The sequence below is a fragment of the Adiantum capillus-veneris genome, chromosome 27 (assembly GCF_014529385.1).
Source record: "Adiantum capillus-veneris isolate H3 chromosome 27, ASM1452938v2, whole genome shotgun sequence".
Taxonomy (NCBI): domain Eukaryota; kingdom Viridiplantae; phylum Streptophyta; class Polypodiopsida; order Polypodiales; family Pteridaceae; genus Adiantum; species Adiantum capillus-veneris.
This window is the reverse complement of record NC_140957.1, coordinates 107,749,544-107,773,211: the sequence shown is the minus strand read 5'-3', so window position 1 is coordinate 107,773,211 and position 23,668 is coordinate 107,749,544. Positions and strand designations below refer to the sequence as shown.

The window sequence follows — 23,668 nt, the reverse complement described above, 5'->3', positions numbered from 1 at the left end:
AAACATTTTCCTACTACAATACTAACCATTCAGGTGCATCTTCTTGTTCACATAGTTGATGAGGTGGAAATAGCTGGCACAGTTCATTCCAGATGGATGTTCTTCTTAGAGCGTTTCATGAAAACGCTTAAGGGATATGTGCGTCAAAAGGCACGTCCGGAGGGTAGCATGGCAGAAGGTTGGTTGGTATCAGAGTCCCTAGTGTACATTGGAGAGTGGCTAGACGGATTTGATAAATCCCGGGACACGCTATGGCGAACCATAGATGATGAGCGCATATCTGGGATTGTCATGTGCAATCTCGGTGTTGAGAAGAAGATGACGGAAGATCTAGAGGCTAAAATCAACCGATTTTGCATGCTTCACAATCCAGTGATGCAAAAGTGGATTTCACAATATGAGGATGCAAAACAAGAGCGACAAAGGGCACGAATCGAGTGGAGACGGGGAAGACGACCACCGATGCACTATCCAGCGGTTCTGGAGAGCCTACCAACCTTCATGAGCTTAAGATGGTTGCACAACCAATTGAAAAGCGCACAACAATGCGGTGACGAAGTGACTGAAGAAGAGTGGGAGTACTCTCGGGGTTGCGCGACCAAGGTAAGTTTGCAATGTACGACTAGCAAGTGACTTTATTTATAAAAGTTTGAACGGCCACTCATAATCTTTGTTCGTTGTAGTATAAGTCATACACAGCAGCATGGTGTAAAGGTCGACATTTTAGGGTGGAACGAATCGACAAAAAGCGTTTTACTCAAGATTGTGGAATCATGGCAAAATTTGAACAGTCTAGTCGACGACGTTCCTCTGATGCAGATCCCGTGGTGGCGGAACTCACTTACTTCGGCACGCTGCAAGAGATTTTGAGGATCGATTACAGAGGATTTTTTGTCGACTTGTTCGACGTGCAATGGTTCAAGATAATCATGGAGGGTCGAAACGCTACTGTGCGTAGAGGAGAGTCTGGTTTTCTTGAGGTGGATTCTACTAAGAAATGGACTGACCTAAGAGACACTTTCGTACTACCCGAGCATTGTGAACAAGTAAGTATATAAATAGTTAACATCCCCCTTTTACAAGTTATGTGCTTGAAAGCTCTCATGTAAGTTATGTGGCTCTGGCAGGTAGTATTTCATCCTACAAAGTCTACATCAAACTGGTGGTACGCCATAGAGGTAGCCCCTCGTAGTGCAAGGACGTATGAAGGCTACCATGTACCAATCACAACGACATCAATGGAGGAGATCAGAGAAGATGCTCAATCAGAAGCCGCTGCGGTGGTGCCAGACGAGCATCAAGATGCTACTACTCTATATGGGGTGCATGCAGAGGAGCTACAAAATGAAACAGAGGATATGTGTTTAAACGGAGAGCTCTATATAGATATAGGAAGTTATGCTGAGTTATGCGAGGATGAGAGAGAGATCTCTTAAAGCCACAAATATTGTATTTGAACAATTTTGCTCCGTGCTGTAAAAGCTCTGGCTCTCTAAGTAGCTTCCATGGTGTATAACACTCTTTTCTACTCGCGCTCACATCTTTTGATTGAAAATTCTGAGTTTTCGACTTGCCTCTTTTATCACTCGATTCATTGCGTCATTGTATTTATATGCGTCATTACGTCATTGTATTTAATGGTCTTTGCGTCATTGTCTACTCTATTCATTCAATATTAAGTTTAAATATTCGTGTGTTTAATGCAGGTATGGATGATGAGGAGTTTCTTTCTTCTTTGTCACCGCAGCAGAGACAGTGGTACGTGGAGCGTCATCGCTCTGGCGCATCATCGCGCGTTCCTACTCCATCCGCATCTCTCTCTCTTTCGGAGCATTCGGCGCGCTCTGAAGCTTCGGCGTCGACGAGACGAGTGTCACACTCGTCTAGACACCGGCGCTCTAGTGGTGGCGGTGGCGGTTGTTGTGGGGATTCCGCCACCGATGCCTCCACACCGCCTCGTGTTCGACGAGGCTCTTTACCCTCCCCTTCTTTGCCCGCCCCCACACCAGCCACAACATCGCCATCTACGCCAGGTTTTGCACGGCTGACTGTTCCTAGAAGCTACACACCTCTACCTACTCCGCCAGGAGCCACCCCACTCGACACTCCTCGCTTCGGCGCCCAGACGCCGGTGGAGACACCTGATGTCCGTACCCCCATCGACACGCCGCTAGAGACCCCTGCCGGGACACCCAGGTTCACGCGTCACCGGCCAGAGGGCTTGCCTTACTCCGTCGACATCAGCGGCGGCATCATCATGGATGATGACGGCAAGAAGGTGATCTCGCGCATGCGTGGTCTTTGCTCTCAGCTGTTTAGACACTATATACTAAACAAATGGAGTGAAGTACCAAGTGATTTAAAAAACAGAGTCATCAGCATACTTCATGATGAGTTTCCCGTTCCAACACGGGATCAGCGCTTCAATGAAGACCTGATGAAGATTCGAATGCGCGAATACTGCAAACACAAGCGTTCCGAAGTGCAAAAAGCAATCAAGAATGGGTGGAATAGGCCAGATTGGCTGGCCAAAGAAGATTGGAAGAATGCGAAGAAAGCAGCGCGCGAGAATCCCGACAAGTGGAAGCAACAAAAGGATGCAGCCAGAGCGCGAGTAGAGGCAGGGAGCTCGCACCACTTGGGGAGCGGTGGATGGGCATCATTTGAGGCCGATTTTGTAAGTCTTTTCACATTGCTCTTTATGCATGTTCGATAGTTTAGGGTTTATGAGTTTTTTAGTTCTAACATAATGAAATCTTTGTATGTTTTGACAGTGGTCGATGACAGGACGTGATCCCACACCGTACGAGCGCGAGTACGCAGGCAAGAAGGGCTTAAACGCCCTGATGGACATTCTCAGTTCTCGCGGCGGCATGGTTAGTATTAGGGTTTACTCTTTTTTATTTTTTGTATTGTTTTATAAATGTCGTTATATGTTTATATTTACTGAAAACTGTCTTATTGTCTTTTTTTGCAGAATCCGACAGATACGCCGCTTGGACGCGATGAGACGTCTGATTAGACGACGTCAGTTTAGCCGTAGCTAGATAGCATTAGTTTAGGGTTTCTCGTAGCTTATGTATCATGAGACGGATTTTATACGTCTTTTTGAACCATGTATATTATTACATTTGTCACCGCAATTCCTTTTGCCAATCAATTCTTTATGCCTATGATGTTGTACAATTGTCATTATTACATTTGCCAATCAATTCAGTTTGCCTATGATGTGTACAATTGTCAATTTTGCAAACAATGCGTCTTGTGGGTGACTATTTTGGGTCTGTTATCTACCTTTGCACTTTTTTTAAAAACTGAATCAAGTACAATATGGTTGATGGGTGGCAGGGCATTCAATGCCCTGCCACCAAAAAAATATTCTCTCGGGCGTCGCTATAAGCGTCGCTATTTATGGCTCTGTAGCGTCGCTATATGCGTCGCTATACTCTTCTGTGAGAGTGTCGCTATAGGCGTCGCTATATAGCGACGCTCATAGCGACGCCTATAGCGACGCTCTCGTAGCGACGCTGTTAGCGACGGTTTTAGCGACGCCGGGGGTTATAAAAACCCAGTGTATTTCCGTCGCTAACAGCGTCACAAGAGCACACAACCTCTTGTAGTGAGATTATATTTAGCACCTGTGTCCAATAAGGCGTTGTAAAGCACTTTCCCATAGGTGCTATTTAACTCAATAGAGTATCATAGAGGTGTGTCAGAGTCCAACCAATCATCCTTTGTTTCAACGTTAAATGCATGTGTAACTCCAAGGTTGGTCTCGTTGGCGTCTTATGCATTGTTGTTGGTCCTTAGCCTCAGCTTGAGCTTGTATCTTCTTCATTTCTGCTTGTGCCTTGGCTGCCTTTTTTGTGTGGATGGCAGGTAGCTCTTCTTGGCTTAAAGGATCATAGTATCTTTTAAATTTTCTCCCATTGAGGAATCCAATGGTTTCAACTCTATCAAGAATTTCCACACGAATGGTACCTTGTGGGGTGATTTCGCATACTCTATATGGTCCTTTTTCCGCATATTTCAACTTTTTCTTGTCGTTTCGCACTCCATACATAACCAACATTGATATCTTTTTTCTTTAGATGACGGTCAAACCATTTATTTCTCCTATCTTTCTCCACAAGTGCATTTTGCACATCCAATTGACTTTCTTCGTCTAACCTTTCAAGGATATATAAACGCTCAACTAAAGGGTTACCGTCTCAACCTTCTTGTGAAGCTACCCGTAGACTAGGAATTACAAACTCCCATGGCATAACTGCTTCTTGGCCATATACCATTTTAAACGGTGTACAACTAATAACCACTTTATAAGAAGTACAATAAGCCCATAGAGCTGATGTCAGCTTTAAATCCCAATTTGTGCAATGAGCTTCCACTGTTTTGGTCAAGATAGAAATTAAGGTCTTGTTAGTACTCTCAACTTGGCCATTTGCTTGTGGGTAATACAGTAAAGACTTATGGTGAGCCATCATGAAGTTTGTTGTGAGTTCCTTTATCACTCCATCTATAAAATGAGTACCATTGTCACTCACAATTTCAAAGGGACAACCAAATCTTATAATAACGTTCTCAAAGAGAAACTTGGCAGTTGACCTTGCATCAACCTTGTGTGTCGCCCTAGCTTCCGCCCACTTTGTCACATAGTCAGTGGCAATGATAATATATCGAGATTGAGTGTTACGAGCTGTTGGACTTATTGGGCCTACAAAGTCTAAACCCCATTTTTCAAATGGTTGAGTCACTTTAAAGGGATGTAAGGGCATCTTATCCTTTCGTTGTTTGATCTTGTAACGTTGGAATTCATCATACCCTTTTGCAAAAAGTGATGCATCCTTGAATAAGGTAGGCCATCAATAGCCTGATTGCAACACCTTTCTAACAGTTAGTTTCCCTGATAAATATCCTCCGGCTATACCCATGTGGGCTTCTTGCAGTAAGTATTTAATACTTATCCTCAGGGGCACAACGTCTAAGAATATCGTCCTTCCCTAGCTTGTAGAGAGTTCCTGCAGTTAGAGAATAAGGTTCATATTCTTTTAATAGTTTTCGAGCTATATCCTTATGAAGCTCCTTGGGTGGAAAACCGTTAACTGAAAATTTCACAATCTTCTCACTCCATTCATGCATGGTCTCTACTAGGAACAGGGAAGTAACGGGCAATTCATCATTGATTCTAGTAGGGGCTTCACATTAGGTATGCGAGACAAATGATCTGCCATGACGTGTCTTTTACCGGGTCTCACCACAACGGTAAAATCAAACTCAAGAATAATTAACAACGATCATGTAATTCTTCTCGTGGAACAAGGTTTATTTACTAGATAATGCTTGATGATCAACATAGAAAACAAACTTGTTGGCAAGAAGGTAGTAGCAAAATTTCTTCACTGCATAAATCAGATCTAAACGTTCCCACTCTGTAGTGGTGTAGTTCCTCTCACCATCATTTAATTGACGGTTTGCAAAGCTAATATTAGGGTTAGTCCAATTTATGTTCTCCTGATTGAGCTAGAACACACCCAATAGCAAAGTTTGATGCATCAATATGCACATGGAAAATTACATTATTCCAACTAGGCACTGGTAGAATGGGAGCACTGGTTAAGGTCTTTTTTAATGACTCATAATCATGGTCACACTCTGCGGTCCAGTGGAACTCAATAACAAGCTTGCACAGAGGACGAGCTATCTCGACAAAGTTTAAAATAAACCGCCTGTAATAAGCAACATGGCCCATGAACCTTTGAACTCCTTTATAGTTTGTAGATGGTGGAAAATTGAAAATGGCTATTATTTTGCTCTCATATGTGGAAATCCCATTTTTGGACACTATATTCCCTAAAATGACTCCATGTTTAAGCCAAAATTGGCATTTGAAAGGGTTTAAGCAGATGCGATACAATCTACACTTCTCAAACAGTCTTTGTAAACATGATAGATGTTCCTTCCAAGAGGAATAAACACAAAGGTCATCTAAGAAAGATTCACAAAACTCCCTCAAATATTCTCTAAAAGCAGTGTTTATCAATCTTTGGAAGGTAGCAGGGGCATTGGTTAAGCCAAAAGCCATAACACGAAATGTGAACACTCCAAATTCGGTTATAAAAGCCGTTCTAGCTTGGCCCTCTAGTGCAATTGTGATTTGATTGTATCCAGAGTACCCATCGAAAAAGATATAAGCTTCCTTTTTTGCAACTCTTTCAAGCACATGTTCTAAATATGGCAAGGGATAATGGTCCCTCCTAGTGGCGGCATTGACCTTCTTGAGATCCACGCACACTCTGAGTTTCCTATTCTTTTTTGACACAATAATTATTGGAGACACCCATTCTGAGTGATCAATAGGGTATATGAATCCTCATTTCACAAGCTTTCTTGAACAATCTTTGCATACTCAGGATTCATTGGGTAGGATTGTTGCTGGATTCGTTTAGACATGCTATTCATGGGAATTGTGTGTTGCACCACGGAAGGTGGAACACCTTTCATATTATGATATGTTCAAGAAAATATGTTCTTAAATTCCTTGAGAAGTTCTTTAAGTACATATTCTTCAGCCTCTATCAAATCTTGGGCAATGAAAATAGGTTTGGACTCCTCGCCTGGTTCTATTTCCTTAACTATCGATGGACCATCATAGACTCCATTACTTCCATTGATAGGTGTTCTCTAGGCCTTTGTATACACAACCTTACGTTCCTCTGTGGTGTAGGATTTGAAATGATCAGGTGCAGGGTATAAGTCTGTGGGGTCTTGTTGCTCTGTGGACTGTGATTTGTCTTTTGCTTCCTTTTGTTGAGCTGACTCTCAATTTTGTCATCTCCTAACGGTACGGCTCAACTTTGGCTTCTCTGTAGCCTTTAGCTATGCGATGTCAATGGGTTGTGGACTACACCACATAACACTGAAGGTATTCAACCCAGTTATCTACCAGCTTCCGATGAGCATCACATGTCCCTATATAATTAAGCCATTCTGCAATAGATTTCTTTTCATTTATTCTAGCCCGCACATTTGCTCGATATCATTGCCTCTTATGTCTCTTAATCTTCTTGTCTAATTTTCGATTACGGTCGATCTCTAGTGAAGTGTCACTAGATGAATCGCTACTTGTGTCTTCTGCTCTCTTGGATAGATTGTCATCTATGGTACCACTCGGCCTTGAATGGTTTGTTCCCACATTTGCACCAAGATTTAACTCAAATTCTTCGTCCTCAGAGTCGAATTCAATTGATGATTTTGACTCCAAATTGTGTGGGCTATAGTCCTGTGAAACGCTACTGGCTCCAATGTCAGTCAAGCCTTCATCTTGTAGGTCATCATAAGCTATATGCATTGCTCCTATCATATTTAAGGGTACAAGTTTTAGCATTTCATCCCCCTCAGATGTTACCCAGGTCGTCCCCCTATTTCCCCAAGTGTCTATGATTGCTGCTAGGTGGACCCAATCCACATTGTCAGACTCAGTCATCCCAGGTAGAACATCTATATAAGGAGAATCTTCCCCAACATCAGTGTCCATTTTACACGTGTAACAATACTGCAATGGGACCGAGTGAACTGTGGTGTCAGATCTATGATCAACTTTAAATCGGTTTCCTAGAGGATTTGCCTGACCAGCTACAAGATCAACTCAAATGACAAAATCAAGTTTTTAGACCAGTCATGCACCATTTTTGCTTCCCAGCTCATGAAAGGACGCCCCAAGATCATCTCAGATGACAAAGTCTGCTTGGAGAAACCCATAACAATGAAGGTATTCCTTATTTTTTGTCTAAAGACCTTGATCTTGAGATCTTCTAGCATCCCAATAGGCTTAACAATAGTCCCATTGACCATCTTTACCACTATGTTTGTGGTCCCAAGGTGAGGTCTTCCCATAATTTCCCATAAATTTTTAGTCGCAATTCTAACCCCAGCGCCACCATCAAGGATCCTTCTTTCACAATTAATCCCTTGGTAGTGATTGGTATGGTCGCATTGGAATCATCGCCTTCAAAGTATTGTCCCAACTTGACAGGTATTTCAACAACAGAGTTCTCATCTAGGTTGGGTTGTGGATCTAAGTGTTCCTCCTCTATTGGCACCTCCCTAGCTCCATCCATCTGTGAAAATTGTGTAGCCCGACTTTCAGTTCTCCATTGAGGAAAGCCCGAAGAGCTAAGAATAGCTCGGGGTCTCCATATAGTTTGGATATGATGGTGGTTCTAACTTCTGAAGCCATGAAATCCATCAATTTGGCAATATTTAACGGTACTTTCTAGGCTTCATTCCCTTAACGTGGGGATGATGGGATCTCCATTTCTTTGATAGGGCTAGGTAGTCTGTAAACATTCTCTCAAACAAGAAGGGAGTATGCTCACTTTCCCATGACTTAAAGTCACTTTCTTCCTGGACAACGCTAGGTATGGCTAATGGTCTATGGACTTTGTGAGGCTGCTTTTGCATAGGAACACTGTGTCGGTAATCTGGATATGCCTAGGTACTGGATCCTTTGTAGTAGGGTTTGGGTAAGTTCCTATCTTCTTCTTGGGTCCTGACCATTGTGGCTATGACCATCTTTCTTGTTTGTTTCTTTCCTAGTAGTCGTTTTAGTCTCCATGGTTTCAACTAAATCAGAATCCTCTTCAACATCGTTCATATATATGGAGTCGTCACCAGTCCCTGTATTGGTCTTTGAACTGGCGTCTGACTTTGCTGCTTTTTGCGATCTCTTCCTCCATGTTTTCTTCTTCTTTTGAGATTGGGCAATTGATGTCGTGTCTCTTTCTTCAAGAATATAATTTTGGTTTTGGAGCATCGATCGTGTGAGTACATCTACTACTACCATAGGCGTACTTTGTGTTGGCTCCTCGGTAACCTTAGTTAAGTTCAATGGCGTTATCTTTGGTGCATTTGGATTATTAGGACATTGGGCAATCAAATGATCTATGCCACATCAATTACACATGAGTATCAGCATTTTAGATGTGCTCCCTTGATTGGTTTGCATCATTGTGGCATTCTTTTGTAATCTAATAGGACATGCGGCTACACGATGTGGACCTCCACACTCATAGCATTGAAGAGGTTGTCTCTTGGCAGTGTAATTGATATTTTGACCTCTTGCCGCAAGAGCAGCTACTTGATAGACAGGTTTGACTTGTCCCCAATAGTCATCCATGTAGTATTGTGGACTTTCATCAAGTGCATCGATCCCATAGGCAATATTAGGGTCTATATCTTCCTCAAAGCCTTCCAAACCAACAATAGATGTCTCACAACACACTTGATTCATAGAAGTGATTCTCGGATGTGGTGGTTGCGGTCCTAGCACTGGAGATGGTAAGGGTGTTGTTTGAACAACATTTTGGGCCCTAGGGACCATGTGTTGTGACGTTTGTTCAAGAGGTGGGGCCGGCATCAATGCAGGCACTCGAGGTGTATCCGTCCATGCTAAGGTTGGTCTATTGGCCATCGCGCGTTTAAATACTATGCAATCCTTAGTTTGATGACCATACCTCCCACAGGCATTGCAATTCCCATTAAACTTTACTCTAAGAGTAGGGCATTCACTGGTTCTATGTAGACCATAGCAAACTGAGAACCATTGTTGCTCCCTTCTTGGATACATATGATTGTTTTGTGGAGTACGATGTCGTGCAGGTCCACTGCCATGAAGAGAAAAATAGCAGAGAAATGCAAGCTAAGCTTCTTTGAAGCCTACACATATAGTGAGCAGTGATCAGGGCTTGATAACAGGTCAAGTTTAATGATTAATGTATGCTAGATGCGGCTTAAAAGGGCCAACTGATGCCTTAATGATGCTAAAAAAGACTATGCTTAAAGTGAGCACAAATGGGAGATTATGATCTAAAACTATAGTGCTTGAAGTGCTCTACCGGCCTGTCTTTACGGCTCGTTGATTGGAGCTACGGTGAAGAAGTTATGGTAGTTTAAAGTTTAAGTCAACTGCAGATCCGTACCGGATTGGGCAACTGCAGTTGAGGTGGCAGAAATGAAATGAATGCACGGGCCTAAAGTACTCACTTTGTGGAGCGCGTCCGTCTTTTCAGATTAGTTATCGGAGTTACGGTTGCCCGGTTATTGGTCGTTAAAGATGCACCGGGGGACGGCTCCGTACCAGTCCAGTCCGCTCAGTCAGTGTGCCATCTGGGAGTTTTTGGGGTTCAACAGGCTGCTATAGAATACAGTGCAATTAAAAGATCAATAAGTGCTCGAGGAGCATTATGTTTGGAATGTCATCTCTTGGAATGCAATGATTACGGGATAAACCCAACAGAGGCAGGGCCAAGAAATTGGTTATTTTGAGCAGATGCGAAAGCAATCACTTATACTTGCATCTAAATGGCCGTGGCAATGTCCGCAACACTGAAACGGGCAACAAAAACTCACAATGATAATGTTAGTCGGTGGCTAGTGGCGCCTTTACGAAAGCAAGATATGCGTATCAAATGTGGTGCCCTCCACTATGAAGCTGTGGCCGCCCAAGGCAAAGGGGCCGCCCTCCCTTAACATCGTAAGGTGAGGCCGCCCAATGCCCAAGGGCAACCAAATTTTAAGGCCACCCATGATGAGGTCCAAAGGCCACCCGAGAAAAGGGTTTTGGGGCATTGGCCTCCCATGAAATGGACACCCACTTTAACTAAGAAGTTTTGAAAGTGTGAAAACGAGGAAAAATGGAGAGAAGCAGTGCAGGCAGCGGCGAGGACGCAGAGAAAGCAAAGAGGAGCTCGCGCCGGGCTGTAGAGCAGGCAGTTGAGAGCGCGCCTGAAACAAGAACTGACCGGCAGACTAGGGCGCACAATTTGGTGCTAACCATGTGCAATTTGGCGGCGGTGAAAAAATTGGGCTGCCACGTCATAGGGTTCGCTTCATGCGCCACATCACCGACGGCGCAAAAATAGGGAGTTTTTTTTGTTGAACGAGGGGCAAGGAGAAGAAAACGAAGCAAGGCACGAGAGAACCATCGAGAGGGGAAGAGGAAGCTCGGAGCAAGCAAGCTCGATCTCTCTCACTCTCGTCCTCGGCAAGCGAAGCTCGAAGAAGGCGAGGAGGAGAAGGAAGGGAGAACTCCGGCATAGCAAGGAGAAGGGCACGAAGAAGTGGAGTTGAGGGCTCTCTCCCGCGCTCTTTCTCGTCCTCCGACACAAGGTTAAGCCACTCTCTCTATCGGCCATGGTGACAAAAAGGAAGCAAGGGCATGAAGCATTAAGGAGGAGCAAGGCTTGGCGAGGAGCTCGGTAAGATAAGGTGAGAAAGAAAAGAAGGGGATCAGGGAGCTTGAAGGAGAGAAGAAGGAAGCATAAAGCACTCTTTCTCTCGCTCTTGTCCACGGCTAGCAGAGCAAGCAAGAGAGACTCTTTCTCTTGCTCTCGGCCATAAAATAGAGAAGAGGGGTGTAAAGTGCTTGAGAAGGAGAGACCTCAGAATTGTTGAATGAGCTCGGAAGAGGAAAGCACAAGGCAGGCTAAGCAAATGTATTGGTCAAGCAAGTGTTAAATCTTCATATAGCAATTAAAGAGCAGGAAGTTGCAGGATAATCGATAATAATTGAGGCTTGATAATTGAGGTAGTGAACTGACTTGAAGCTTGCAGAATCTAATGGAACTTGAAGCAGATAAAGCGACAAGAGATAATTACCATCACCGTCATCAGCTAGAGATTGATTTGGCATTTTGTTAAGTCCGATGTCATTAACGGCCCGGTTAATCCTATAAAGGGGAGCTTAAACTCCTAGTTAGCAGATGATCCAAGTGACGGTGTTGTTAACAGCCTGCCTTGGCTAAAGATTAAGTTGTACTTAGAGCATTAATCAATTAATTGATGATTACGGTGATTGCGAGAGTCATTTGCATCAATGTCTCTTGTTCTCTCTCTTTCACACCTCCCACATCCAGCGGCCCGGCGCCTGCCTGGCTCACGTAGCGAATACATATCCCCCGACAACGATTGTCTCTAAGACTTTTTTGATTGGCCTTGGTGAATCTGCTAAAGTCATCTCAGATATCTTTGGCTCTTTAGCAATAGGCTTTATTGTCATTGGCTCATGCCCCGATGCTTGCAAGCTAGTAGATTTAGGCTCAACAGACACTCTTTCTCCTTGAATCATTAAATTATCCTCCAATTGGATTACATTGGTGGTGACTGCTTCCCAAGTGGTGATTCCTCTAATGACTAGTCCATTGTAGATATCCTCATATCATAGTCCCCTAATGAATCTATCAAGCAATTTTTTATTATTGAAGCGCTTATTTGGATTACAACGAGAATTCAAATGCGTCAAGTGACTAATAAAGTTTCTCATCGACTCTTCGTCCTCTCGTTGGGATTTCTGGAGTTGAGATGCTACACCCCAAATTACTCCCTCTCGTATGTACTCTTTCAAGAATAGTCTCCTAAGAGTAGGATAAATCGTTTTCTCTTTCACCCTTAGGGTTCTATATCAATCCCCAGCCTTCCTACTCAAGGTGAGACTTAAAGCATTACTCTTATGCAGGTCATTTGTTCTCCTAGAGAATTACATATTTGTTCAAACACTTTGATATGATTTCTCATGTCCCCATCTCCACTAAACTTTTGTTTGAGCTTGGCTATTTGCACTGCCTTACTTCTAGGCTCTCTATCCGATGTGTTACACATATTTTCAGCAATGGATCGACCAATAGCTTGAGCAAATGTTGCCAAGTCACCTAAGTGAGCAGGTATAGTGGGGACAGGCGCTCTCGAGACTGCATGTGGAATGGGGGTTGGCATCAGGCTTGGCGTATAGGAAGCCCTTGGGTTCCAAGTTGGGTACGATATTGTGTCATGTGGTGGCCCAAAGTTCATATGTGTGGCCCTAGACATAGCGGATGTCGGATGTGACATGCTAATGCTAGCCCGGTATGGTCCCATTGGAATAAGAGCTTGGATGTTGTGGTTGTGGAGCATAAGTTGTTGAAACAATGGGAGGGGTAGGAGCTACATGAGCATGAGGACCCATAGGTGCATATGATTGATACACACTTGTAGGTACTGTTGCAGAAATAAGGATACCATGTAGTGGTGCTTTACTAACAAATGAGGTCCATGGCGTGTTTCTTGGCATGTCCATCACTAGCATAGGCATGGTAGCCGTGGTGTCATTAAGAGAAAGATGAGCTAAACTTGGAAAGGTAAAGCTATCACTTGTGGGCTCAGATTGTACTGAGACCCCTAGAGAAATAACATATGGAGGATCCATCGGACTTACCAAGGGAGTCTCCATTTGCGATAAGGTTGGTTACCTAGCCTTCCCTGTATCCAAGAATCTCATGAGACACGTTGAAGGCATGTGGATCCCTTGTTCTACCTCTCCAGCTCAATAACCCTATGGATGACATCACAAACTCTTTGTTGTTGATCCTCTATGCTAGTAGCACCCGTTGTGGATTGTAGGACATCTAACCAACCCACGTGATAGGTGTGACCTGTGTATATGTCAATTAGAGTTTCCATTTGTAGTTCATACTCCCAGTTCTCATTTAGAAACACTCCATCTAGGATTGAGGTGCTAGGGGTGTCCTTTGAACTAGATGCAATGTGGCTCTCTATGGGTTGACCCTTAGTGGTTGCTAATACAGGAGCACTCGATTTCTCGACTAGCATGGATGTTGAAATAGGGGCCTTTGCCTTAAGCTCTCTCCGTCGCTCCGCCTTGCGTAAGCTCTCGATTTCCTTTTTCCTCGTTGCAATGATATATCGCTCAACCTCTTGCACTTCGGCAAGGCTTCTACCATCAGGTAATATAACCTCGAGGGAAATAGCTCTGAAGAGTCAGGTGGTGCAGTGAATGGAGTATTCACATGCACACTCTCCGAGAGCATGGGGTCTACGTTGTTCATGAATGGTGAATTTACTTCCCCACCCTCTTCATTCACATCGTTAGCTCCATGTTCAGAGTGAGTGGCTCTACTAAAAGTATCCTTCAAACAGCTAAGCACACTCAGCCCGGACCGTGGACCCATGGCATGCATGTCTCGGCTTGAACTATCAAGATTTGGCATTGGGTAACCTCCCATGATGTCGTAGTTAGAGCAAGAGTCACTAGATGCAATATGTGGGTCCTGAGTGGTACTACCTTGGGTTCCCGCTGAGAGCCTAGAGCCTAAGGTAGAGGAATAATGAGTGCCCGCATAAACAGAGACACTCTCTATGTGCTCGTCCTCTAGCACACGACCAGAGCGTAAGTGCATGTGACCTCAACACTAGGAGAAGTGTTGGTGAGTGCCCGTGGAGGCCGGTTACCGAGTTTTTTAGGTGTTTACAACCCAATTTTTTTGGTTATTTTTGGTCCTGTTTCTAACCAAGCCACGGAATATGGCGTGTGATAGCTCAAAACAAGCGTCTTGGCTAGACGGACAAGCCGTGCTTTACAGTCCCCAATTCGATTACGTAAAGCCCTCGAAATCTTAAAAATAGTCTTTTCCTCGGTGGGTAAGTCCAAAGGGTGAGTGTGAAGGGGATGGTGAAGGACTTGAGGAACTTGTCCCACATGCCCTCCCTTCACTTGAGGTCCTAGTCTTTATATATAAAGTAGTGTGTACATTATATCATAAGATTGAGGACTGAGGCCTGGGCCCGGGCTTGGGCTTGGGCTTGAAAGAAGATTTCGATCCCTTCCTTTTAAAGTGAGAATTTTTAATTTTCTTTTTTGTTTTGAGTTTTCTTTTTATTCCCAAATATCTCGAGCATTTTTTTAAAATTTATTTATTTTTGTTTTGTTTTGAGTTTTCTTTTTAGTCCCAGATATCCCTAGCAGCTCTACCTAACCTCCTTGCAGCTAACACACAGCTAACACAATTAATTAACACTAATTACCTCTGCTCAAACAGTGTCTAACACAGAACTGCACGCTCACATACAGTCGACTCTACTGCTCACTGTCTACTCTACTTCTCATTGTCTACACTATTGTTCACTGTCTACCCTAACTAATTGCTCACTCGCAGAGTACTCACTCTACTCACAGAGCACATTATAAGTCTTAGAAAATCTAACAGAAAACCTTCACATTTCAACACTAACAGATTATAACAAACCTGCTAAACCTGCGCATTACAGTCACTTAGCATATCTACACAAGCTCAGATAAAAACATGAAAACAAATGGAAGAAAGGCTTCCAGAGGTAGCACTGAGTGCTCCTCAAGCTTAATGCAAGGCAGTCCCCGACAGCGGCACCAAAAATGTGTGCTTTGCCGCACGGTCGGAGGCTGGGAAATTGCCTGTGCACTGTGTCCGAGCCTCGAAAGGCTGCAAGCACACAACTAGACAGTCCTAGCAAGCTCAAAGAAACGATGGTGTGGCACTCACCGCTCAATGCTTCCGTCGTGAAGGATCCTGTGCTGTGAAGAAGAAGGAGCCGCCGTCGGTGCCGCCGCAATGCTCTATTACACTCTCTCTCTCTCTCTCTCTCTCTCTCTCTCTCTCGCTCTCTCTCTCTCTCTCTCTCTCTCTCTCTCTCTCGCATACACACACACACATACACACGTGAGCACATGAAGGAGAAGGAGACAGAGATGGAGCAAGAGCACTTCTTAGCTTACACCTCCAAGAATGAGGATTTTTTAGCTTACACCTCCAAGAGTGAGGATTTTTAGGTCAAATGGACCTTTTATAAGAGTTTGACCCATTCACACATGGGTGCTCACAGTGGCCGGTTGTTGCAAAACTACTATAAAAATGAGATAAGTGGTGTGCCTCTTTTTGACGATCACCTACACATCTATTGGACCGACAAGCCTGGTCCATGACTCAATCAACAAATAAATAATAAGGTGTCCGTCGAAGGTGATAAGGTGTCCGTGAGGGTTAACAATGGCAGACAAGGAGCCACCGTGTATTTGAAGGAGATCCTGAGGTGGCAAGTTTCATAGAAATTATACAAGAAAGCAAAGTGCTAATATGGACGCTTGGACGCAAGCAAAACTCGGACGATTGGTCTAGGATTACCTATGCCTTGTTGTCAGCAGATGGAATGCTTAGGAAGGGGGAAAATCTTGGCCGTCGGGAAATAGAAGATCTCTAAAGAATGAAACATGATAATTGACCTTATGTATCAAGGATAAGGGGGCGGGTTGTTAGGGGTGGCTCCCTAGTTAGCCGATGTGAATATGGTCTCTCGATGATGTCATGGCTCGACGCGAGCATGGGAAGATCTTGTATTTTTTTGGGTTGATCAATATAATTCACTCACAATTGTGAGTTTTGCCAAAAAATAAATAAAAAAACTGAATGGTTGTTTTTTTTCAGGATAAACAAGTAGCTTTAAAGCTGATTGCCCCAGAATTTCAATTGATACTAACCAAAAGAAGATTGACTTTATAAACCAAAAAGTTGCTATAGCTAGAGTCACTTTAATTAGTGGTAAACAGGATCGCACATGACCATACTTCTCCTGCAAAGCAAAAATCTGATAAATAATTACTGACATGTTAGAGATGTTTAGCTTTGATGCGACATCAATAACATGTGGTGAAACAATCATGTACTTGTCTTCCCACGTTAAACGGTGAATGTTCTAACAATGTCATTTTTGTGTATGGTGGCCACCTTCATCTATTTTTAGGGGCACCGAATCTATGTAGTGAGGCATTTATTGGTTGTACACATATATGGAATATAGTTGTGTTCTTGCGAAATAATTTGATATTTTTTCAAGCATCACATGCTCTGTAATTCTTCTTTATGTTTTGGTTTTCAATTTCAATTTTTCAAGTACTTGAACACACTATCATTTGCAATTTCTATGTAAGCTTTAACATTAAATCATGAACACCCTGTCATTTGCAATTTCTATGTAAGCTTTAACATTAAATCATTCTGTAAGTCTCAATTTGAGTATGGTCCAATTTGAAGGGAAATTAAACATCAGCACACATTTATGTCTCTTTGGTTACCTTTGGTCGGGTAATCACCATACTCTTTTTCAAAATTTTATATATAAGTACCTATAATTTAATATTATGGCACTCTAGGCTTGTGTCTTTATCTTGTTTCAAAGATGTCGGCTTCCACAAAAAGTAAATTGACTTTGAGAACACAATCTTTTCCAACAAAACCATCTCTGCTCTTAACATAGCCTCAATAGATGACCGGATTGTGCTTTTGGTTAAAGCTAGGAAGGATAACTCTAACCTTCTTTTTCTTGTTAATGCTTTCTAAAACTCTCTCTATTTCATTGATTGCCAAGATACTTCTAACCTTGACTTCTACTTTTCCACTTTACCTACTATAGTTAATAAATTCTTCTTTATTAACCATCTACCTATTATTCCTCTTGAGATAGAACATCTGCCCTTCTCTCTCTCTCTCTCTCTCTCTCACTCTCTCTCTCTCACACACACACACACACACACACACACACACACACACACACACACACACACACACACACACACACACACACACAAGCTTCGTGTCGATTTAGTCCCTCAAATTGTGTGCATTAACCCCCAAAGTTTACATGACAAGCTCCATACTCCTCCTTTTGCACACGTGTGGACATGCAAGTATAGCTTGAGTTTCTGAAGAAGAGCCCTCCTTTAACACAATCGAGCCCTCCAAGATATGCATGCCGTGGGGATTCACCTTTAAAGGGAAGTGCAAGGTGTGGATCCAAGGCTACCATCCACAAGTTAATACAACCATTAGCTCCATCGTGTGCAACATTGACTAAACAACAAGACATAGCCCACTAACGTTGTCGATCAATATCAAAGCACATCCCTCCCCTCATGCAATTAGCATACACAAAACAAAAGGAAATATTAAAGAGAGGCTACAAGAGGGAATAGGGCACCCACATGCGGGAGTCTGGTTTATCTCCAAAAAAAAGGACGCTCTGGAGTATGAAAAAATAAATGTGACAAACTTTCTATTTTTTTTATAAATAGCAAGGCAGAGCTAACCGCCCGCCAAAATATCCTGGCTTCCCAGCACGTTCTCTGTATGTGTGCGTGTGTGTGGGGCGGGGAGTGGGTGACAGGCAGCGATGGCTACAGAGGGGAGCTCTCTCTCTCTCTCTCGTGCGCCTGCTGTGGCGGGCCTCTCTCTCTCTCTCTCTCTCTCTCTCTCTCTCTCTCTCTCCTGTTTGTCTGTCGAACGCGCTAGCGCACGACGTCATTCTTGTTTGTGCTCTGAGTCGACGCCGACAACTGCGCTGCTCTCCCCGTTGCATCGCCCTCCAGCATTGCAAAATGCCACGTTAATGGCATATTGTAATGCCACTAACTAATACTGACTAATCTTTGTGTGCCACAAAATAATTAATTTAAATGGCACCGTGTGAGTAGGCCACACAAAGGTTAGTATCCGCCAGTATTAGTTAGTGTAGTTAGTATTAGTTAGAGGGATTACAAGCACAAGATGTCCTTCTTCCATTAATGGAATCTTTATAGAGTTTTCTTGATGCCCCTTGCTCGGGAAGCCCTGCAACCTTCCTTCAACCTTGCACACTTACTCCATAGACATCCTGTGTGGGCTCAGGTTCCCCAACATCTCGACTCGCCCCCCCTCCCTCTTGACTCACCTAGGTCTACCACCCCGCCAATTCAAATTTCGTGCTCGAGACACCTGCAAGTCGATTCCAATTCCCGACCTACTCAGCCCATTTTTTGGCAGTGTGGCCCCCTTGGCCTGCACGAGAGCTCCATGCAAGCGTTTGAACCATGTTTACTTTTGTGTGCTTGTGTGGATGGTGCAGATTGTCCCCCCGACTTCCTTCCCCATACCCTGTGGTATATGGGTGCCCATGGTAAGGATGGGCCATGGCATTGAGTTTCGCAAGACATTATGTCCTGCTGAGTTGCTGAACATACCATGATACGTGCCGACATCGCATGGAGGAAGACATGCATTCTTCTTTTCAACATAAGAGCTTCTTCCTGAGAGCTTATGTGCATACCTCTTTCTACCATACTTGCGCATCACATACAATGGACAATCAGCCTCAGAAGAGTGTTCATGGCATGTAAAAAGATCCCTTGGGCTGCTAATACACTGAGAAGAGCAATTTCACAGCCACTTTTGGGATCAATAGCAGGTATCCTTCCACGTCAAGATCCAATATTGTTGAACGCAAAAGAAGAGGCAGATGAAGTGCCATCATCAGAACAAAACACAGTTCAAGATAATATTGCTCTTGTTTCTCTACTTAAGGACTGTGCAGAGCGGAAGGATCTTTGCAGAGGCAGCTTACTGCATAATGAAATTCTCAAAGTTGGATCACTAAAGACGAACATGTTTATAGGCAACACCCTAGTAAGTATGTATGCCAAATGTGGTGCACTGGTCAAAGCACAAGAAGTTTTTGATGAGCTTCCAGTTCCAGATGTGGTATCCTGGACCGCACTCATTGCAGGGTACTCGCAGCATGGGCATGGTGAACAAGCTCTCGATTGTTTTGATAAGATGCAACTAGAAGGCTTCTCTCCAAATGCGGTGACGTTCTCTTGCATACTTAAAGCCTGTAGTAGCTTAGGTGCAGCTGAGAAGGGCATACAAATGCATGCTGAGATCGCTCGGAAGGGGCTCCTAGTAGACAATGTTGTGCTTGGAAGTGCACTAGTGGACATGTATGTCAAATTTGGTGTGCTTGGTAAGGCTCAAGAAGTTTTTGACAAAGCCATGCGGAAAAATGTTGTGCTTTGGAATACATTGATTGCAGGTTACTGCCAATTTGGACATGGTGAGAAAGCCATTGAAGTTTTTGAAGAGATGAAATGGGAGGGCTTTTCTCCTGATGCAGTGACCTTCTCTTGCATTTTAAAAGCTTGTGGAAGCGTAGGGGCAGTTCAGAAGGGCAAAGAGATCCATGATGAGATTATTGAAAAGGGACTGTTGGAGAAGGACACTGTGCTTGGGAATGCCTTGGTCGACATGTATGCCAAATGTGGTGCAGTCACCAAAGCACGACAAGTGTTTGATGAGCTTCTCTTTCGAGATGAAGTTTCTTGGAATGCCTTGATTACAGGATATTGCCAACATGGACATAGTGAAGAAGCACTTGCGTGCTTTGAATTGATGAAATGCAATGGTCTTTCCCCCAATCCAGTAACTTTTACTTGCATTTTGAAAGCATGTGGTAGCACCCAAAAAGCTGAGAAGGGAAAAGAAATACATGCTGAGATTATGAGAAAGGGGCTATTGGGAAGTGGCACTATTTTAGGCAATGCATTGGTGGACATGTATGCCAAATGTGGTGCAATTGTCAAGGCACGGCAAGTGTTTGATGATCTTCCCGTCCGGGACGTCTTGTCATGGAGTGCACTAATTGCAGAATATTGCCAATATGGGCATGGTGAAGAAGCACTCAAATGCTATGGACAGATGAAGGAAGAAGGGCTCTCTCCGGATGTCATAACGTTTACTTTTATTCTGAAAGCCTGTGGGAGCATGACAGCGGCAGAGAAAGGTAAAGAGATTCACGATGAAATTGTTAGAAAGGGGTTACTGGGAAATGGCACTGTGCTTGGTAACGCATTGGTGGATATGTATTCCAAATGTGGTCTGCTTGAAAAGGCACAGGAAGTGTTTGACGAGCTTCCAACGAGGGATGTAGTTTCATGGAATGCATTAGTGACAGGCTATGCTCAACATGGAAATGCTGAAGAAGTACTAAAATGTTTCGAGCAGATGAAGCGTGAGGGCCTTTCTCCTGATGCTGTGACATTCCCTTGCATATTGAAAGCATGTGGCAGTTTAGGGGCATCAGAAAGGGGTGAAGGGCTACATGCAGAGATTGTGAGGATGGGGTTGTTGGCAAATGATACAGTGCTTGGTAATGCATTAGTGGATATGTATGCCAAGTTTGGTGTACTTGAAAAGGCACAAGACGTCTTTGATGAGCTTCTGGCCCGGGATGTCATCTCATGGAATTCTCTTCTATTGGGATATGCTGAACATGGACATGCGGAGGAGGCACTGCACTATTTTGAGAAGATGAAAGATGAGGGTATTTCTCCAGATGCAGTAACATATGCTTGCATTCTGAAAGCTTGTAGTTGCATGGGACTGGTTGAGAAAGGTGAGGAAATACATACGGAGGTTGTGAGGAAGAAGTTACTTGGAAATGGGGCTGTTCTTGGAAATGCTCTGGTGGACATGTATGCCAAATGTGGCGTACTGGAAAAGGCAGAGCAGGTGTTTGATCAACTTCCAGTCCGGAATGTAGTATCATGGACTGCTCTTATTGCAGGATATTCTGAACATGGCCATTTTGAAAAGGCACTGAGCTGTTTTGAGAGATTGAAAGATGAGGGCCTTTCTCCAGATGCAATGACATTTACTTGCATTCTAAAAGCTTGTAGCAGCTTAGGAGCAACTGACAAGGGATCAAAGTACTTTGAGACCATGACCTCTAGCTATGGCATCACACCAAGCCCAGAACATTATAGTTGCATGGTGGATCTTTTTAGTCGTGCAGGGCACTTTGAGAAAGCCATGGCAATGATCAAGAAGATGCCATCATCTGATCATCTTCCAGCATGGTTTTCTTTACTGGCCGCTTGTAGTAAATGGGGAAATGTGAAGGTGGGAGAGCTAGCCTTTGAGCACGCAGTGCAATTAGACGAATCTTCTGCCGTTCCTTATGTGTGCATGAGCAATATTTATTCAGCCGCGGGCCTGCAAGACGATGCAGACAGGATCAGAGCCCTGGGGTTGCAGAAGGTGAAAAGAACTGGAATCTCGTAGGAATGATACCTCAAGGATAAATTCAATGCAATTTTTAGCAGTTTAAGGATGGTTGTTGAGGTGGGTTGCAAGGACGAGGGAGTTTTCGAGACACCTGAGACATGGGCAGATAGGGAATGCTATCTTTTACAGCTGCAGGTAATGGCCATGTCTTTCACTCAGCTGCTGACCCTTTACATTTTTTAGCGAGGGTGACAACGTGGTCAGTAACTGCGACAGATTAAGGATTCAAAAGTCAGGCCCAAATTTCATACATTTCAAGGTCCATGTTGAAGTCTTCAGTTGTCAGACAAGTCTGTCTATGAAGGATGGAGTGTCCAATGATGGACTTGAAAACTACATGTCTTCCCGTTCAAAGGCCTAGTTCTTGTTCTAAGCACCTTGCTGAGTGTCTATTGTGTCCATGAACAGCTTCATGAATCACAAAATATTCGATTCAGTGGTCAGGGAAGGTCGCAGGAGGTCGAATTTTTATCAGAAAGATTGTGTATTATAATGGAAAATGGGCACTGTTTCAAAACATATCGCCCTTCACAGTTAATGTCAAAATTGGTGATGCATGTTGTGCAGCAGTAAAATGAAAGTTGTCCCTTTGAGGAGCTACCCACAGCTGCTGATATCAATCTGATCAGTTACAGGTGATGGTTGCATGCACCAATGTTTTAAAAGGTGCTAACAATTTATTTATATGTTTGCTCCTTCATTTGTGTGCAAGAAGACAACACCAAATTAAGGCGTGTCAACGACTCCTAAAGGCCAGAATGGCTTGTGAGATCATAGCAGGGAGGAGTTCATGATGCTCATATCTCAGTACAAAGTTGAAAGTTATGAGAGAAAAAAGAAAGATATATTGACGTCCCTTGCAAATGCCAAAATGGCTTATGAGACAAGGTACATTTGATGATGATATCTCATCATGAATGTCACAAGAGTGACGTAACATACTAAGTGCTTATCTAGATTAGAAAAGGAAAAACCTCCATAATGACTATGAGCTATTGGCCGCTCTATGAGGCCAAACACACAATTGGCATGCCATAGGAGTGTTCTCGGCTCAGCTTAGTCTTTGCATTAGTGGGTGACTCGAGGAAGAGACCACTAAGTGGTTGTGCAATGCTCTCTGGATGGCAAGTGATGATGGCTTGAATTTGCTGATGGTGAGGAAGCTGTAAGTGTGGTCCTTTTGGCTATTTTGAGTATTTGTGATAAGGAGATGCCTGCTTCGTTTTATGATTTTTTTTTTTCTCCAGAAAATTGGTTTATTGCTATGCCAACAAAGTATAATGCTACTATGAAGAATGACTCTTGGTCTTTGTGCGATTTGCCATTTGCAAAAAGCCCATTGGTACTCAAAATAGGCCCGGGGATTGCCTAGAAGGTGTACTTTTCCTTTCCTCCAATGTAAGTCCATATCTATGCCTTTGTGTATCATGGATAAAAGATACAAAACATTTAGATGTATACGATAAGAAATGAGAAATCCCTTTCTTGGGGGTCTATTTAAGGAATAAAGAATTTTCACATTAATATCTTTATGGAACATTAGAGTGCACTCATAACTTGGAGAGACTATTCATATGTCCATCTCATAGGGAGAATGGACGGCACCCAAGGGTACCTAGTGAACTTGAGCTACCCTTAGATGATATAAGATGATGTGTGTGTGTGTGTGTGTGTGTGAGAGAGAGAGAGAGAGAGAGAGAGAGAGAGAGAGAGAGAGAATCCATCTATGAACCCGATCTCTGAGCATTCCAAATAGTAAGAATCACCGCCAACCAGCCGACTACTACGATTTTTAGGTTCACAACCAAGGACCCATGAATTGAGGGTAGGAGAGACGTGACTCCTTATTTAAAAGACGCTGAATTAGAAATATAACACATGAGCTTTCTAACATCACAAACATGATGGAACAATCAAATCCAAATAGTAGATAATGG

At 43.4% G+C, this 23,668-nt stretch overlaps 1 protein-coding gene across 1 annotated transcript; it reads left to right on the top strand.

Moving 5' to 3' along the window:
- Positions 1-18,413: 18,413 nt before the first annotated feature.
- LOC147422533 (pentatricopeptide repeat-containing protein At2g33680-like) lies at positions 18,414-23,048 on the top strand. Its single transcript, XM_086502674.1, has one exon. It carries the CDS (start codon positions 18,930-18,932, stop codon positions 21,726-21,728), a length of 2,799 nt encoding a protein of 932 aa, XP_086358800.1. The 5' UTR covers positions 18,414-18,929; the 3' UTR covers positions 21,729-23,048.
- The last annotated feature ends 620 nt before the right edge of the window (positions 23,049-23,668 follow it).

What these genes read in the sequence shown, in the direction of transcription:
- LOC147422533 (XM_086502674.1), top strand. Translation starts at nt 18,930, where the DNA reads ATGTGCATACCTCTTTCTACCATACTTGCGCATCACATACAATGGACA.